General features: G+C 43.9%; 1 protein-coding gene across 1 annotated transcript in view; it reads left to right on the forward strand.

Moving 5' to 3' along the window:
* Spata16 (spermatogenesis associated 16) overlaps positions 1–19,777 on the forward strand; it is a 216,507-nt gene that overhangs the window by 156,669 nt on the left and 40,061 nt on the right. Inside the window, exons 6-7 of the mRNA XM_059265083.1 lie at positions 11,802–11,948; positions 13,331–13,443. Coding sequence (XP_059121066.1) covers positions 11,802–11,948; positions 13,331–13,443 — 260 coding nt within the window. The remainder of the gene's footprint in view (positions 1–11,801; positions 11,949–13,330; positions 13,444–19,777) is intronic.

Here is a 19,777-nt window from a genome sequence, read left to right on the forward strand (position 1 = left end):
CTCCTAACTGCTCAGCCACTCCAGCCCCAGGGCTCACTTTCAGAGTAGGAGAGAGACTGAGAAAGTTTTTCAAATGTTTTGTTTTTGTTTTGTTTCTAACATAATATTTTTGATTATTCAGGAATTTCATATAATGTACCCCAATAATACTCACCCCCCAGTCCTCCCAGGTCCACCCCTCAGCCTTGTGACCCCCCCAAAAAAAGTCCAATTTGTGTTGACCCTATACTCACTGGAGCGTGGTGACACTCCCAGTGGCCAGCCCCTTAGAGAAAACTGAGTCCTTGCCCACCTGCACCCTACCAGAACCCATCAGTCGTGGAGAGCTACCCATCAGCATCCTTACCATAATTTTTATGAGTTCTCTTCAATGGCTTCCTGTCGAGGCTGTTTCTTCTTTTTTGTGGGGGAGGAGGAGTATGGGGTAGTCGGTAGAGGTTGTCACAGAAGCCTTCTGTGTCTCTCACTCTCAACTGTGAGTCTGCTGTCATCAATACCACTGCAGAAGAAGCTCCTTTACAGTCAGTGGGAACATGGATCATGAACTTCCACATGGTTGCTGTCAAGAGCACAGACCACAGAAGTTCACATGGCCACTGGCATTAGCACACGTCACAGACTTCAGCATGGTCTCTGGTGGCAGTACAGATTTCTGCCACAGCATGAGCCTCAGATACCAGTATGACCCTCAGCGGCAGCACAGGCCATGAAAACCAGTAGGTCCCAGTGTCAACCCTGCCCATGGACATCAACATGGTTTCGGATGGCAGCACAGACCATGGACATCCACGTGACCTTCAGTGGTAACATGGACGTGGCCTTCTGCGGGAGCACATCCCACAGGCATCAGCATGGCTTCAGGAGGCAGTACAGAGCTCGAACATTGACTATGTTGCCATCATTTTTGTCTTTTAAAGTAAAAGGAAGAGGAGGGGGTAGGAAGGGAGGGAGGAAGGGAGGGAGGAAGGGAGGGAGGGAGGGAGGGAGGAATGAACAACAAAAGAGAGGGAGAGAGGGAAGGAGAGGGAGGGAGAGAGGGAGGGAGGGAGAGAGGGAGGGAGGGAGGGAGGGAGGGAGGGAGGGAGGGAGGGAGGGATACTCAAGCAATAGCTGGCCATGCCAACCCATACACAGCGCAGTTGGCATGGTGCTGATGCACCCACAGTGTTCTAGTGAACAGTAAAGGGAGTAGCTGTGTCTTTAACTCTTGCATTGCCTGAGACCTACTTCAAGTGGATTTGAGTAACTTCAGTGTAATGAGTCCCAAAGACCCAATACAGCTGACTAAAGAAAATGTTGCAACCAACAAGGATTCTAAGCAAAATAGAAATGAAATGTATATAAAATTCCTCTGGGGTTACTTATCTTTCTAAATTTTATACAGGCTATGAAAGGAAACTTAAATACACCAAATTGGTCTCAGAGAAGTAGACCAACAGCCTGAAGTGAAAATGAGGATTCTTGGGAATGGAAGCCAATTTTTCCCGCTTGCATGTGTAACTCTGTAATTATAATGGCCCAAGGGAAAATACAATTTATTATGCAACAATCCATTATTCATATTGCTGGCTCATACATCAAATGCAAAACTCAAAGCACACTGTCTAAGTTTTAAGTGGTGGGGTCTTTGCTTGTTTGGGGTTTGGGGAGATCGGTTCTCACTGTATAACCCAGCCCTGCCTCAAATGTGCAACCTCCCAACGCAGCCTCCAGAGTGTGGGGCTCCAGGCAGGCACACCCAGCTCATTGGTGTCTTGAAACGTAGAAAACTTTGTATTATTTATGAGGGAAGGCAATGAGGACAACTTAGCTGAAAAGTTGCTGCCTTTTGCTACTTTCTTGCTGATGTGAGTTTGTGGAACAGTTCCAAGACAGAAGGATTGGCATTAAAAAGAGTACAAGATAAAACTCAGAAATGACTAAGAAAGAGGTAATGACGGAGTGTCGGCATTCAGAAGCACAGCAGGAGCTAAACTCTGAAAGTGATCAGTAAAGAGAAGTCACATAAAACTCACACAGTCCCATCCCTCGCTGAACAATTGGGACCTTTAGAAATGAGATTTTGCTCTAACTCAAAATGTCAGAACATTTTGTTACAGACAAAGGGCAGGGAGATGACAGACTCCAGAAAGTAGGAGGTGGGACTAGAAAAAGGGATGATGGGATGCAGGTAGATCTGCATGTCCCTCGAGGGGACTTTAGATCCCTCTGACTTTTGTTTCTATTATTAGAGCTTTTAAACAGAGGGATGGCTCAGCAGGTAAAGGTACTGCCACCAAGAAAACTAATGCCTCCAAGTTGCACTGTGTGTGTGTGTGTGTGTGTGTGTGTGTGTGTGTGTGTGTGTGTACTTGTACATGCATGCGAGCATGCACAGCACGCGTGTACATAAATAAATAAATAGATAGATAGGTAGATAAATAAATAAATAAATAAATGTAATTTTTTTAAAGGAAAAAATTCTTTGAAAGGTTCATTCATGGCCTGTCAGCCATAGTTATGATTAGGTGTCCAACTGATGATAATGTTACTTATAGTTCATACTTTACTGCCAGAGAGTTCAAATTTCATTTTACAGATGTTCAACTTTATAACAAATACAGCTCTCCCTGACATATAGATGAGTCTGTTAGGCCACAGTCGATATTTCATGTTTCTGCTGATGCTTTTCTGTGCTGCTGGGATTTCTTGTAGCACAGTCTTCTGTGACCACATACCCATAATGTTTGAAAATTCTCTGAAGGACCAGCAGTGTCCCCACAGGCTCACGGGTTTGAGCACTTGGTCCCCAGGAGGTGGTGCTGTTTGGGGAGGTTGTGAAACCTTGAAGAGATGGAATGTTGCAGGAGGAAGTATATCACTGGAGCAGGCTCTGCCATCCCACAGCCTTGTTCTCCCCAGCCTTTTCCATCACATGGCTTCCGGACTGCCAGGCTGGAGTCACAAAGTTTCTGCTGCCAGGATTTCCCTCCATGATGGACTGTCTCCTTCTAGAGCTGTAAGCCGAAATAAACCCATTGTCAGGGTATTCTGTCACAGCAACAGAAAAGTAATTAATACAGTCTAACTGTGAAACTAGCAACCCAGTCAGAGGTGCTATGCTCATCCCAGCATCTTAGCGCTGAGTAGCCCTTTGTGAGATAAACCATGACCCATTTGAGCTTGAGTTAAAATCAATATGACTCTTCCCTACAGTTAGTGACAGAACATAAGCCATATCTCAGAAGCAGCAGACATTTGTTCTCATTTGCATCATTCAAAATTTGGAACTTGAAAAGAAATGTGTTTCTAGATTCAGTTGAAGAATTGATTGAGCACCCGCCAGTTCCCTTGTGGTAAGAATATGACCTGAAAATGTGAGCTTCAGTGGCATGAAAATCTGTTGGTGAGTTAAGAGGTGTCCTTGTGAAGTAGCAGTCACTGGAATAAAGAGAGTTTGAAAGGGAAAACTGACAGAGTCAGGAAAGCCTTCCAGACAAGGTGAGGTGAGTTAGATCCAAATGAGAAATGTTAAAATGGAGAGAAAGATTTGTGCTCTTGGGGACACAAACAGAAGTTCAGAAGCAGGATAGACACAAGCTGGTGTAATGCAGAGAAATCTGCCGAAGTGATGGCAGAGTTATACCAAATTAAAAACATAAAACCGAGAAAGACATTATGGAATGTTACATGCTGGTGTGGTGCTTGCCTGAAGTTGGTGGAGACTGGGCTTGCTATGCAGCCCTTAAACTTGCACTCCACCTACACCTGTCTCCAGAGTATGGGCGGCTCCAGGCAAGCACCACCATACCCAGCTTAGCTATGTCTTTTGGAGCAGAAACCTTTTCATGATTTATGAGAGGGCAATGATGGTAACTTACCTGGGAGTCTTGATTACCTGGGAAGGAACCACTGAAGCTCCTGAGGGGAAAAAGGACAGTGACAGGAGTGGTGGGCGGAGCTGCATCAACATGCCACCAACGGTACTGCTAGTGATGATGCTTTCTGGGAGACCATCTCTGTGACGGAGATTTTGTGTGATGAAAAATCTGAGCAAGAGGATGACTGTAAGGCATGGAAGGAGGCTGAGGTGGCGTATAACCAGCACTATTAGTATTTGAGATGCCGTAAGTTTCAAGGAGTCAAGGAAATGCCAGTCAACAATGGCCTTGAATTTCGAGTCAGAGAAAAACAAATAGTTGCACACTAGTTATCCTCATAACTTTGGCAAGCATCAGGGGCAAGGGAAACTGTGAAGAGAAAGAAGTCAGCTCTGGGAACAAATGTAGTTGGTTGTTTTACTCTTTGGGGGCCTGCCCCCCAGCTCCCAAATAAATCATACAGAGGCTTATTCTTACCTATGAATGCCCAGCCTTAACTTAGCTTGTCTCTACCCAGCTTTTCTTAAATTATGCTGCCTACCTTTTGCCTCTGGGTTTTTATGTTTCTCTATCCTATATACCTTCCTTTATTTCTTACTCTGTGGCTGGCTGTGTAGCTGGGTGGCTGGCCCTTGACGTCCTCCTCCCTTTCTCCTTTCTCTTGCCCTTACTCATCCTAGATTTATCCTCCTATTTATTCTCTCTGCCTGCCAGCCCCACTTATCCTTTCTCCTGGCTCACTATTGGCTGGCTGTTCAGCTCTTTATTAGACCAATCAGGTGTTTTAGACAGGCAAACTAACACAGCTTCACAGAATTAAACAAATATAACATAAAAGAATGCAACACATCTTTGCATCATTAAACAAATGTTCCACAGCATAAACAAATGCAACACATCTTCAACTAATATTCCACAACAAACAAAATTGCTCCATTAGAGGTAAATTTTGGAATGATGAGTAGACAGCAATGTCCCAGCAGGCACTGGGAAATATGTGTTAAAATTTGGTGAAATTTTTAAGATGAGACTGGAATATTCATCATCTGTGTTTTAGTTAGAGTGGATAGGAAAGTCCACAAGACTAGAGAAGTCCCCCCAAGAGTGTACATATGACGAGCATGTCACTGAGCCAAACACAGGAAGCTGTGGGCATCACTGAAGAGACTCGGCATTTGTGCTTTAGGCTCCTAATTCGGTTTCTACTCTGTGATAAGCACCAGGACCAAAAGCAGCCTAAGGAAGAAAGAGGCTAGTGTGGCTGACAGTGACCGTCCATCTTCAAGGGAAACCGAGACAGGAACTCAAGGCTGGAAGTGGAAGAAGCAGAGACCATAAAGGAACACTGCTTTCTAGCTTGAGCTCCATGACCTATTCGGCCTGCTTTTCTTCTACAGCTCAGGACCACCTGGCTAGGAGTGGCACCACCCACAATGCACCAGGCCCTCCCATATCAGTAATGAGTCAAGAAAATGACCTGAAGATTGCTTACAGGCCAATCTGATGGAGGCGTTTTCTCAGTTGAGGTTCCCTCTTCTCAGATGACTCTCTAGCTTATGCCAAGTCAAGAAAAAACTAACCACACACTTGGTTTCTTTTCCTGTCACTGTGTAAAATCCCCCGAGAAAGCAACTTAAGAAGAAAAGGTGTATTCTAGCTCACAGCTCAAGGATACAGTCCATCCAGAACATGAAGTCGGGGTGGCAGGGGCTTGACACAGCTGCTCACATGACATCCACAATCAGGAAGCAGAGGATGATGAAGGCATTTAGCTGCCACTCAGTTCCCTTTACCCACTTACACAGGCCAGGATCCCAGTCAGGAAAAGATGACCCCCACATGCCATCCCACCTCAAATAACACAAGAGAATCCTCCACAGGCATACACAGAGGCCCACCTGTCCCCCAGGTGATTCTAGACTAACCAGCACAGTGTATAAAAACAGGAGAGAGAGACAGACCAACAGACAAAAAACACCAGAAATGTGATTTTAAAAAGGAACTAGCAGAAATGGAGAGATCAAGAGCTTCAGTAACCTCAACAGCTGATTGGACAATGCTAGTCTTCCCCCATACACTATATTTCTGATTAACAAACAACTATCCAAACCTCTTTTGCTAAGCATTAGCTACCTTTCATCTGGTAGGAAAAAAAGGATTGAAAAATATGATTTTTCAAGAAATGTAATCTTCATGGTCTCTCTTTGATAGTATTTTGTAAGAATCTACTTTCCTATAGTAAAAACTTACAGCTGTGCCGCAAGCTGAATTTTAATAATAAATTCTATTATAGACTTTTACATTTCTTCTCCAATGGTGATAAACTAAAAAGGGATGGACGAAAAGGACCTATCTTCTCCCAGTCTTCTTGTCACAACAGGAGCCAAAGGAGCATTTCTTAAAATCAGCTCTACCAGAGGACAACATAATCTGGTTAACTTTCTTACCCACCAGAAGCACGAGACTTTCAGACACATGTTTAAGCACAAAGTTGAGGACAATTCCACTCAAATTAAGTTACATGAGCTTCGCATTTGGGAAGTATGTTGTTATGTGGGGTCATAAATTACCTGCCAAACTAGATGTTCACAGTCTGCAATTACTCTGCATGTAAATGGAAAAAAAACAAAACCAAAAACAACCGTTTGCACTCCTTTCTAAAGTTAACATGTGCTAACGATCTGTCACATTCCAAACTTTACCTGAAAGCTAATAATTAATCAAATTCACAATGGAAGGGATGTATCTAAGACCAAGAAGAGTCAAAATACACTTACATTTTGTTGGCTCTGGGGCTAAGATTAATTTTTCTAGTCTGTTTAATCACTTCCCATAGTAACACTGGTCTCCTCTTCATTCAACAAATATTCCAGGCAAGCCAACCCCTCCACAACTCCATTATCTGGGTCTGCTCTGTTTTACCAATGGCACAACCAAACACCAAATGTCAAAGCATTCCACTTCCTCTGCACAAAATCCAGTTCCCAGCATTGTCACCAGATCTGTCTGTGACTCTCTGCCATGAGCATTTCAAAGACTGATTTTTATTTGTATGTGTACCTGTTTGGGGATGGCAGACGTGCACTTGTGGGTAGAGGCCAGAGAGTGACATCAAATGTCTTCCTAAATAACTCCGCACCTTAGTCTCTCACTGAACCCACAGCTAACCTACTCAATTAGATGGCTGGCCGGCAGGCCTAAGGGCATGTCTGTCTGCCCAGCACTGGAGCCATAGGCACATGCTACTGATTGAACTTGGCTTGAACTCTAGTCCTCCTGTTTACGTGGCAAACACCTTACCTTACTGGTAAACTGAGCCATCTCCCCAGCCCTCCTTTGTAATCTCTTGAAGATCCAGTTTCATAATCTGTAAGGTTAGCTGAAAGACGTACCTTATCTACCATGTGTGTTGAGCAAGAAGAGGATCTTAATAAAGTGTGTGACACAGAAATACCAGGTAAATGTCAGTCCTCATGAAGTTCCCAACCACCCAAGAAAGACTAAAACATGTACAGCATGTCTTTCTTCTGGGTTTGAGTTTTGTGATAGTTAGTTCATGGAAGAAACAGAGTATATTAAACTCTTTAACACACATGTTAAATAGATTGCCGATAACTTACTGCAGTTTTCACACACTCTAAGCTGGAAAACGGGGACTCCACAGAGAGGCTCTGGGCAGCTGCCACATGTGAAACATAGAGGAGGCCCCAGGGGTGGGAGAGTGTGATCCACGTTCAAGTTTCCAAAGCTTCAGGCATCAGAACCCAGCATGATGAAGCATTCATAATCCCAGTGGTACAGGAGCTCAGGCAGGGGGATCATGAGTTCCAAGTCAGTGTGGACCATGTGGGAGGAGCCCCTTGCCTAGATAAACAAACAAGCAGCTTCTCAGCCACCTTCTAGCTGAACATGAGCAAAAGGACCAACACCGTTATACAAATCCAACTAGGATGTTCCATGCCTATTGTTTTTCAAAGAAATGTTACCAGCAAAGAGTGAAGGCTGGAATTGGGCCATTTTATTCTATGTTAAAAACAAAATTATAATTCCAAGATATTAGAGATTGGTGCCATTTCTCTTTCCAACAGGACCCAGCACTGAGCTTCTGCGGCCTTGCGTCCATCCATCACTAATTGAGAAATTTTTTTTACAGTAGAGCAAAAGTTTGCTGCTCAAAGTAAATATGAATGGGGCAAATCTGGCCTTCAAGGCACAAGGATGACCTTCCTTCCCCTAACGTAGCACAGAACCACCCAATCCCTAACAGCGCGGTGGGCAGACCCTCTGTGGTGGGCAGGCTGTGGGCATCGGTCCTTGTTGCCACTTCCAGGAGGCTGTCATTGGGCAGGTAGCTCCGGGACAGGTCCCTCCACTTCCAGGAGGCTGTCATTGGGCAGGTAGCTCCGGGACAGGTCCCTCCACTTTCCTGATTCCTTGGTGGAAGTGCCGACATCAATCGTAAAGACAGTGCACAAAACACTTAAAGCTCTGCCAGGAAGAAAGTGGTCCCGAGCCAGCGACAGCTCTTACAGACTCGAGGAACCGGGTTCGCCTTTTAGAGCTGCGCTCCCGACACAAGTCCAATTACTGCCGTCGGTGCCATGATCGTTCCAGGTTTTTCCCCATGTAACTGTGGTTTAAGTTAGCATATGAAGTAATGTGTTTCATTGTGGTGTTTTCACATATACCTTCTTTTTTGTTTTTGGTTCCTATTTTATTTATCCCTCCCCATGTATTCTCTCCCATCCTCCCCTCTGCTCCCTCCCCCAAGTTCATACATTGTTCTCATTTGTTTCCTCTCTTACTCTACCCTCTCTTGTCCGGGTACCCAGCTTGCTAGACCTCTTCCTCCTCACTAACAGACCACCTTCTAATTTTATGTCAGATGTCTTCCCCCAACTTAAGATCTCTTCTTTACCTTCCCTGGGCCTCTTTCTAGGCTTGTGATCTACACACACACACACACACACACACACACACACACACACACACATATAAATCTTGGTTCTACATCTGAGAGAAAACATGAAGCATTACATTTTCATAGTGTGGCTTACTTTACCTACCATAATATTGGTGAAATTATTTAGGCCACTCCACGTAGTTAAAAGGAGATTTATTTAATGGCGTAACTTACAAATTAAGGGATAGGTAGGTCGCGGGGTCTGGGGAAGGTGTATCACAGTCCAGCGGTGTTCTCTGGAGCTCTGCTTTGTCCACCTCCACCATCCAGGGTCCCGGAACCAAGAGAGTGTTCCCCGATCCAGATCTCGGGTCTCCAGGCGCCTCCCTTGGCCCCGCCTTGTAGGCGTGACAGTTGCCGAAGTCTCAATGGGGGTTGGAACTTCCAGAACAAAGCTGGAATGGTACCCACTACACCATAATGATTTCATTTTTCCTTATGGATGAATAGAATTTCATTGTGTATACATACCACATTTCCTTTATCAATTCACCTGTTGACGGACTTCCTAGTTGGTTCCATTTCTTAGCTACCATAAATAATGTAGCAGCAAACATGGATTTATGGCTATCTTTGTGGTATGTTGATTTTAGAGTCCTTTGAGTATACACCCAAGAATGATATTGCTAGGTCACAGGGTAGACCTGGTTTGGTTTTTTGGGTTTTTGTGCCAGTTTATATCTTCCTGGCAGAGAATAAGGACCCTCTTCTGTGCCATGTCCTTGACAGCATTTCTTGATACTGTATTCTTTTCTTCTTTTCTTTTTCTTTTTTTTTTGGGGGGGGGGTGGTGGTGGTTTGTTTTTGTTTTTCAAGACAGGGTTTCTCTGTGCAGCCCTAACTGTCCTGGAACTCACAGAGATCCGCCTGCCTCTGCCTCCTGAGTGCTGGGATTAAAGGCGTGTGCCACCACCGCCACCGCCGCCGCCGCCGCCACCACCACCCCCGCTCGCTGCTGCTTTCTTAGTGGTGGCCATTATGACTGGGTTAAGATAGAGTCTCAGAACAGTTTTGTTTTTTTTTAAAACTTTCATGATTCTTTGTGGATTTCATATCATGCATTCCAATCCCACATATCTCCCCATCCCCTCACATCTGCCCTCTAGCCTTGCAACCCACCCCCAAAACAAAACCAAATTTAAAAAAAGAAAGAAAAGAAGACAAAGAAATAAAACAATAGCAAAAGAAGGAGAAGACCCTTGTCGTGGAAGCTGTAGTGTGGCCTGCTGGGTCACACAGTTCACAGTTGGTTCCATTCATCTTCACTTGCAAGTGTTCTTTGCCTCGAGGCCTCTGGCTTCTGCTACCCCACCAATAACGGGCTCTCACTGGGGCTCCTCTTGGATAGTCTGTTGTTCTCCTGTGTCATGGAGATCCTGCTGTTCATCCCCTTCACATGCTCCAACAGTTCATAGATGTGGTGGATGTTGGGTGGGCCAACTCATCTTTCCCTCACCCCTGCCACCGCAGGGGTGACAAGGGGAGTGGGTTCAGCTCTGCTGCTCTTACACCTTCAGGGCCGGCTCACCTGCGTCCTCAACAATAGGGTCAGCTCTAGTGTGCTGCCCAGATGGGGTGCATGCCTGTGGCCGGGAGGGGGGGTGCGAGTGGACAGCTCTCCCCTGAGGGGTGGGACTAGCTCTCTTGCTGCAATATCCAGGGGCGTGGGGGGAGGAGAGCAGGGCTAGTGAAAGGTGGGACTGACTCAGCACCTCATGGTTCCAAAGAGTCCCTGTGCTAGCACAGGCCATGAACATCATCACAGACCCCAGCTGCAGCAGAACCATGGACCCAGTCATGGCCCTTGATAGCAGCTGGGGCCTGGACGTCATCATGGCCCCAGTGGCAGCACAGGCCACCCAGATCAGTAGGGCACCTGTGCCAATATGGCCCTCGGGAACAAACATGGGCTCAGGTGGCTGTCCAGACCCTGGGCATCTGCAGAGCCCTCCGTGGTAACAGGAGCCATGGACATTACCCAAGATCCCAGTCGCTGCAGGGCCACAGATCCAGACATGGCCCAAGGCAGACCAGCCCTGGTCTGGATGACACCATGGCCCCAGGTGGCAGTACTGGCCACTCAAATTGGCTTGGCCTGGAGGCGCTCATAACAGTCTTAATTCGAATTCCTCCAATGGCTATGGATGTTGCTTATTTTCCCAAGTATTGTTGACCTTGTGTATTCCTTCGTATTTGAGAACAGTCTGGTGAAGGAACACTGGAGACTGGAGTTGGTGTTTAATTTTTGCAGCTCCTCACATGTCCTACACATTAACCCTGTCTGATGTGGACTCAGGAAAGAGCTTTCCCATCCTGTGGGCTGTCTCTTCGCTCTGGCCATCGTTTTACTTGCTTTGCAGAAATCTTTTAATTTTGTGCCGACTTATTTGTCGATTTGGAGGTTATGTCCTGTGCTATTGGAGTTCCTTGCAGGAAATCCTGGCCTGTGTCTAATCCGATGTGCTTTCCCTGTTCTCTTCTTGCGGTTCTCAGAGTTCCGAGCCTACATTAAAACTCTGATGCATTTTGAGATATAAATCAAATTTTGTTCTTGTACATGTAAATAGCCAGTTTTCCCAGCACCGTTTCTTTTAATTCTCACTCAGTTATTTTTCTTTTTCCTTTTATGTAACATTATTTACTTAGTCTTCAGCTAGGATACAAAATCAAGCACACGGAAAACAATAACCCTTCCTATGAGCTGGTACTGAATGTCTATGAACGGGGAAAGATGGCCGTGGAATCTGCTCATGGCTTATTACGGTGTTTTGTGTGTGTTTATATCACTAAGAAAACTACAAATAATGGAGTACAATTTCACATATTAGCCACTTGTACTTTTGATGCACATAATTTTACTTTGTGCCTTTAGTGTTTATATTTATCATTTTTCTAAATATAATTCCTAAACTGGAGGAGGGGCCTGAAAATGATAAAGCAACAACTAGACCCCCTGCTGCTTTCTCTGCCGTTTTCAGACACCCAAGGACTCCACGTACTGCCTCAGACGGCTGACTGGTCATCTTTTCCTCCTCAACAGTATCTGTTGACGCTTGGGTTCAAAAACAAAGAAGATGGGAAGTTTTTGGAAAAGGTGTCAAGCAGGAAGCTGCCCACTTTCACAGGTGATTGGAACCTGAATGTACTACATTTTGAAGTATCCCCACTTGAAAACTGGGACAAAGCTGGGACTGTGTCACAGTGCCAAGCTCAAAGCAGGGCCTGGATATCCAAAAATGTTTGGTTTCAAGTCACCATTAATCTTTCTAATTTTCTTTGTGGGCTGATCAATAATACACAGAATTCTTATTTCAGGAGAACTTCCCCCCAGGAACACACTGTACACAATGGAGCTTACCAACTGATTCCTAGCATTCCAGACACCACCACCACTACTGCCTGTCACAGCCACCAAGAACACAGGCTTTCAGGGACTGGACAATTGAAGCACTTGCCCTGCAGGCATGAGAACCAAAGTTTCAACTCCCACAGAAATGCTGGGGGAGCTGAGTGTAGTGCTAGCCATGGAAGGCAGAGATGGGTCCACCAGAGCAAGCTGACTACCTAAACTAGCCATATCAGCTAGTTTGATGGAGAGACCCTGTCTCCATGAACAGGGTGGAAGAGCATGGAGAATGAGTCCTGCCACCAACTTGGGGCCTCCACATGTATGCATGCACACACACATACAAAAAAGAATTTAAAAAAGTCACACACACACACACACACACACACACACACACATAGGAAAAAGAAATAGCAAATTATCTATTATCCTTAAATAGCAAACATGAACAGTTTGTCAACATGACTAGTACATGAAATCAAAAACAGCAATGTCAATTCCAGGCCACCTGGACTATCTGCTGGCGCATCAACATCTGCTCTACTCTTCCCTTATACAATTAGTCAAGAGTTTAAATCTCCTGAAGAGCACATAATTTGACGGTGTTAAATAATTCTGGTTAAAATTTTCAAGAAAATGTTTACACGGAATTGAAATCTTAGACGTACAGACTGAATTCACGGCCAGGTTGAGCCCGCTCCTTGGGCTGTAACCACATAATTAAGAACTGGAATTTTGCCTAGTGCAGTATCCCCCCGAGGCTTATCTCAGCCTCGAGCCACGTTCAAAGTCAATGGCATCTGCACACTCGAATAACACCTGAGTGGAGCAAGACAAGAATCAGACATGTTTATGACAACATTTTTTCACAATCCAAGACAAACATATTCTGCTGAGATATGCGAACTGTCACAGGTTGTCTCTTAGATCTCTCAATCAAGAAAAGGAATGAATGTCAGTTTCTAAAGGGTGATGTCTCCTCTGCCTTCTCCTCATAGAGCTTTTATTGTTACACATACGGGCTGGGGATGGAACTAGTGTCCATACTAAAGATTTCCTATCTGTTAATATTGAAATATCTGTTTATAGCTCACTAAAGAAAGCATTCTGAAATGGAATTCTGAAAAAAAAAATATAAAAATTTATTGTTCCAATTTCTAGAACATAAAACTCCCTTCTCTCTGCTGACCAGAGAAGACACGGTGAGGCTGATGGAGACGGTGGGGAAGCGAATCCTGCCAATCCTGGACTTTATCCGAAGCACACAACTGAATGTGGGTATACGATGAATCTTGGGTGAACATCCAAGATTTCTAAGAGTATGGAAAGCTGAAAGAGCAAACAGTGTTTGAGTTTGGGGTCTTGGTTGTTGTTGTTTTCTTTTCTTTTCTTCTGTTTTTAAGAAAGAAGTACAGAAATCCCATTCACAAAACCTGAGTCTTTGTCAGATGCATGGCTCCTGCCAGAGCTCTCCTTCCCCACACCTTCCTACCGTCTGATCCAAGGCTGCCGTGAACTTCCGTCTCAAATCAATAACAGAGTGTTAGCAATCATAGTGCTTCCCCTTGGTTTACTGAGCCATTGCAGGACTACCTCACTGTCTTCTCGGGGACTCAGAGCGTGCATCTGCACACCCGATCACACCCGATCACACCCAATCACACCCAATCACACCCAATCACAGGATGCCACTCGAAACATTGCTGCTGAGCTGTGTGTGTATGTGGCCTTCAGATAAATGATGTAATCCCTTTTCACAATCCAGGGAAAGTGTGCTTTTCCCCAATCCTGTGTCCTAATATGTCCTAAATGTGACCCGAATTCTTTGCTGCTCTTTTACAAACTGTATGTTATTGTACTGAAAATGCATTCAGAGACCTTCTCATTAATACATTACAAAGGCCGCAGGTTTATCCTCATTTTAATGTTTTCCAAAAGGCCTTAAGTTGGAAATCTTGAAGAATCTTCTTCTGTGGCTTTTGCATCACATCGTTGATTTGATGTTCGTAGGAGAACCAAGGGGGTCGTTATGAGCAGCTACTTAACATCTGTTCAGCAATTACTTGCTCACTAACATCACCCAGCATTTTAGGAAAGCTATAAAATATCCAATCTATTTGCATGATTTGTAATTGTATACGTTACAAATACAAAAGTACACTCAGTTAACTGATTTTCCCACTGCCAACCCCCTTCTCTCCACAACTCTGTTCCACTCAGTTACCTCCGTCTATTTCTACTGGTGAGGAATCCATACTTTTCTTGCTTGGTTCAGGCTGTTGTGCCAAAACGCTGTAGGCCCTGTGGGTTCAACGCAGACATTTCTACAATCACATAGTAATTGTCCAAGATCACGGCAACAGCACACTGTGGTTCAGGTAAAGGCTTTCCTCTTGATTCTCATAAAGTTGCATTTTCACTGTGTCCCCCAGAGGGCTCAGAGAGAAACAGAAGAGAGCTCAGGCAAGGTCACTCTCCCTCCATGGCAGCTAATCTACTTTGCTTTCTGTTGCTGTGATAAACACCATGACCAAAGGCAACTTGGGGAAAAGAGGGCTTATTTCACCTTATACTTTCAGTAAACAGTCTATTCCTGAGAAGTCATGGAAGGAACTCAACACAGGAACTTGCAGGCAGGAACTGAAACAGGACAGCCAAAAATGCTGCTTACTGGTTCATGTCCCTCTCTCTGTGTCTCTCTCTGTGTCTCTCTCTGTGTCTCTCTCTCTCTGTGTCTCTCTCTGTGTCTCTCTCTGTGTGTCTCTCTCTGTCACTCTCTGTCTCTGTCTCTCTGTCTCTCTGTCTCTCTCTCTCTCTCTCTCTCTCTCTCTCTCTCTCTCTCTCTCTCTCTCTCTCTCTCTCTGTCTCTCTCTCTCTCCCTCCCCTTTCTAATACTTGACTTGGTATAGCACTACCAACAATGGACTGTACCTTCACATCAATCAACAATGAGGACAATTCCCCACAGATAAAGCCACAGGCCACTCCTTCCTCCTGGGTGAATGCTGGTTGTGCCACGTTGACAATTAAAACCCACCAGGATAGGGCCCCACCCTCACAATCTCATCTTAGCCGAATCACCTCATACCCAGACCTCATCTCCAAACATGTTCACACTGAAGCTGTAGGTTGGACGTATGAACTGGGAAGTGAAACAGACTTTCAGTCCACAACAGTCTCATTACCAGTGCTACAAACTTGGGGCCTTATTCTGCAGTTCGCCTTCTATCATAATCCCTTACACACACACACACACACACACACACACACACACACACACACACACACAGGCATGCACACTCGAGAACACACACACACACACACATATACACACCACTTCCCATCCTAACTAAAAATCCACACACATCATCATCATCATCTTCTTCATCATCATCATCATCATCATCATCATCATTATCATCATCATCGCTGTCATCATCAGGTTATTGAGCCAATAAAGTCTTCATTACCAAGAATCATCACATGAGCATTGGGTGGTCTCTGCCCAAGGCTACTCTGGCACCTGGCATCCTGGGTGTACTGGTGGGGATCTGTCTGTGCTCTAACTCTCTGGGGCAACACTTGCCTTAGCTTGTTACTTGTTTAGAAGTTGAATACATGATTTGCTGCTGGCTTGGAGCACATGATGTACGTGCAGGTTGGGTCTTTCAAAGTGTTAGGCAATTTCTGGGAGTCCAACTGCTTTCCTTCTAACCTCCCCAAGTGTCTCCTGACCACTTGGAAACTGATTTAAGAGTCTTGGTATGAATCTGAAAATGAGACCTCCTAACCACAATTAGAGATTTTTGATAGCCAGTCAACAGGGTCCTCCCCTGTGGAGTCAGTCTCAGAACAATAGACACCAGAAGTCTTGTTCTCTCTATCCATCTCATCTAGTTACAGACAATTTCAACTTCCCTGTCTTTGCTTCTGTTGGAGATAACACCGGGAGGACTATCTTAATGAAAGCCAAATGAGTGAGCCTAAGTGTTTCTGAGACAACTTGTATTGGTGTCCAGACACTGGCTTCTGTGTCTCACGTTTGCCCAGCCACAGTTTCATGAAGCAGGACTGAGTAAAGCTGACTCCCAAGGTAACTTAAAGAAGCAAATAATGAGTTGGTGATGAGAAAGAATTCCCACCTGCTACCATTAACAAGCAGTTTTCAATGGTGTGTTTCAAGTTCATAGTGTGTTTTTACCCATTCAGATATCAACTGCCGTGCATTTGAATCAATATACACTGTGTTGTCCATGTGCTTACCCCAGTTTGTGGCACCTGTAAAAGCAGACATTTGCCCAAGGTGTCTTTATTAAACATTTGGGATCATAGAAACTTTAATTATTCGCACTGGTTGTGTTTTGTCTGACAAAAGGGCTGTTTCATTGGTTTTTCTTTTTCCTTGTACATCTTGCCTACTTTAATTTTTCTTCTACTGTGAGGAGAACGCTAGAGTCCCATAGTCTCAAATTCTTTTCTTTCAGTCACTGACTTGCTCAGCTCCCCACACACAGGCAGGAGGACTTGAGGTGTCCTCTCAGGCCATGGAGCAGATCTGCTGCCCATGGAAGGGTCAGTCTCAGGCCTGCAGCATCAGTGACCAGACTCCGACCATGAGCTATTAGCTAAATTCGCATTTCAGTGTAAAGGATCCAGCACCAAGACATTGCCGCTATAAGAGAATGGCCAATGCCTGGGACAACATCTGTCCTGAAGAACCTTGTTTGTTAGTCATTCTTAAAACAGTGACTCAGAAGCGACTTTGCTGGTCCACTAAGGTAAAGAGCCATCTATTGGGGGATCCATCTTTACATCTAATCCCAGCAGCCAGGAAGGACACTTCGTGTCGTATATGCCCAGAGCTTTTCTTAAACTCACTTTGACAATGTTCCTTAATGTACGTGGCTTTGCAGTATGAAAATAATATATATATTATAGCGTCAGCATTCATTACAGTGAAGGAGACCCAAAAGACAATATTAATCTTCAACATAATACTGTGCCCAGAACAAGTTATATGAATTTTAATAACTATCATACTGATATTGTCATATAAATGATGATAAATATGTGAATGTTGAAATAATACTTAGACAATGCCAAGAATTCTCATGATATTTTCTCTAAACATATTAAATATTAACCTACCTTATAAATAAGAGGTATCCGTCCAGCATCTTTAATTAGGAAAAATGCTAGCATAAAAATGAACTAAATTATAATAATGTAATAACTAAGTTATAATATCATTGCAGAATTTTTCACTGGTTGGTCTAATTTTAAATTTTTCTACAGTGATATAAAGGGTACATTTTTTGTTCTCCACAAAGTAAGTATACAAAAGTTGGATAACAATGTACCTTCACCAGGATCTCATTAAATGTAAGGTGAGCAAAACAAAATTCAAAGCTTTTTCCTAAATCCTTCCACCAGTCATAATGAGGAAGTTTGGAAGTGAGATGGAGAAACCCTGGTTATGAAACACGTGTCATCTGCTTTGGAAGTGAGGCACCGAAGTCCCTGTGTGATGCTCCGCACATGTAAACCATTTCCCTTACATCCTCTCATTGGGCCCTCACAATCTCTTTCATTCTAGCAATGAGGAAGTCATCCACAGCTGGAAGTGGTAATATATATTCACATAGCTAGGGATTAGACGTCTGGACATGAAACAGGAACCAGAGTAAATTTGCCTAGTATTCTTTTATTGAGACATTATAAGTCTTTTTTACATAAAACAACTTGGAAGTTTATTCCATAGTTGGATTCAACTCTTTCTTAACATATGAAGGTTATCTTAATGCTACTAAATCCACAAATGTTAATTTTTGTTACCCAGTCCTAATTATCTAAAACATACATTGCAAACATACAAATATCTATTCATTCAGTGCCCGTTCATCATGGATTTGGAAATGGGGAGAATATATTCCCCTTAAATTGCAGGTCAGTAGGTGTTTCTTTACAGTAAACGTTAACAAAATTCACCCAAGATAGTCATTAACAATGATCCTCCTCTTTACCTGTTAACTCACACAGAAACACCTTCAAAACTGCATTTTGTTAAAGTTTCTGTACTAAAATGTAGAAAAACTGAACTACATAAATATTGAATAGTTAAAAAATTCCTCAATTTCTTAAACCTTCCATAACATCTATGGTTTTAATCTAACCATCTCTCAGATTATATTCTTCTGTATCTTCTTTAACACTACCAACAAAAATTTTCTTCCCGGTTAAATGGGCACCCAGCTCACAGAATCCTCTCTTGAACAGCTCTTTGGTTCAGCATATGCCCATCAGCCTTGTGTGGCTGAGCACACAGCATAGCCCCCACCTCTTCAACACAAGACTAGGTACCAAGACCAAAGCCCCTGGGATGCTTTGTTTGGTGAATCTCTCGTTACAGTCTATTAGTGTGCCCCATTTCTCAAAATGGCATTTTAAGCTATCATGTAGTTTCAAAGTTCAAACCACCAATAAACAACTTCCTCAGCTATTCTGGTTCCATTGGATCATGGCACAGATACACAGAATTAAAAATAAAGTAAATTTTGGAATGAGCAACAAAATATAAAAAGCAAGTTAAATCGGAAAATTAACTGTGAAAATGCTCCAAGGGAACATGAGCTTTGATCTCTTGCATGAGGTAGTAGACAGTGAAGATGGCGGTCTTCCCTGGGCTGAGGGAGGAGCCTGTGTTTCAGACACTGTGTCCTTTACACTCTGACACAGTTTTAATTTACCTTCCCCATAATGGCTTTTCCAAGCACATGACACATGGATAAACAAGGATCATTCTGGTATTTTACAAGCTACAAATTAAAATATTCCAGCATGTTCCTTGTGGTTTCTAATCCTATTGAATGTCAACCCCTCACACCCCAGCATCTTTACCGTGAGGGCGTTTTTTTAAAACCCCCCTTCTCAAGATTTTCATCCTAGCCAGATGGTGATGGCACACACCTCTAATCCCAGCACTCAGGAGGCACAGGCAGGTGGATCTCTGAGTTCGAGGCCAGCCTGGGCTACAGAGTGAGTTCCAGGACAGCCAGGAAAAAAGAAAACAAACATTTTGGTCCTAGTGTCTTCAAGTTCCCTGGATGTTGCTCTGCTTCCCCTCACTCACCTCGTCGGCCGCTGTTTGTCTAGAACCTTCTTCTCTGTGCTCCCTGACTAAATGCCTAGGAATTCAAACCATAAAACCTCTTGCCATGCATGAAGATTTCTTCACAGGATGGCTTACCAAAACCGATGCAACTAACCATGTTTTAATACCTCGCTAGTTTTACTTTTTATTTCTTCCAGACAAAACATTTAAAATTGTTTCCATTTGCACATCTGAAGTGAACAACAGTATATGCTTCCTATCCAGTCCCTATTTGCAAATAATGTTTCTGTATGTTATGCCGAGTGGAAACACACTCCGAACATTGGACTGTGCCTCTCACAGCATTCTGCAGTACCGTTTATTTACTCAGCATTTATCAATAATTGCTCCTAAATCCAGGCGATCCCCCGCCGGAAGCTGTCCTTTGGACTTGCCGTTTGCCTAACCTCCATTGCACCCGGGTGAGGTTTCTGCTTTAGTCTTAGCCACTTTATTAC

Source organism: Peromyscus eremicus, chromosome 6, assembly GCF_949786415.1.
Source record: "Peromyscus eremicus chromosome 6, PerEre_H2_v1, whole genome shotgun sequence".
Lineage (NCBI taxonomy): Eukaryota > Metazoa > Chordata > Mammalia > Rodentia > Cricetidae > Peromyscus > Peromyscus eremicus.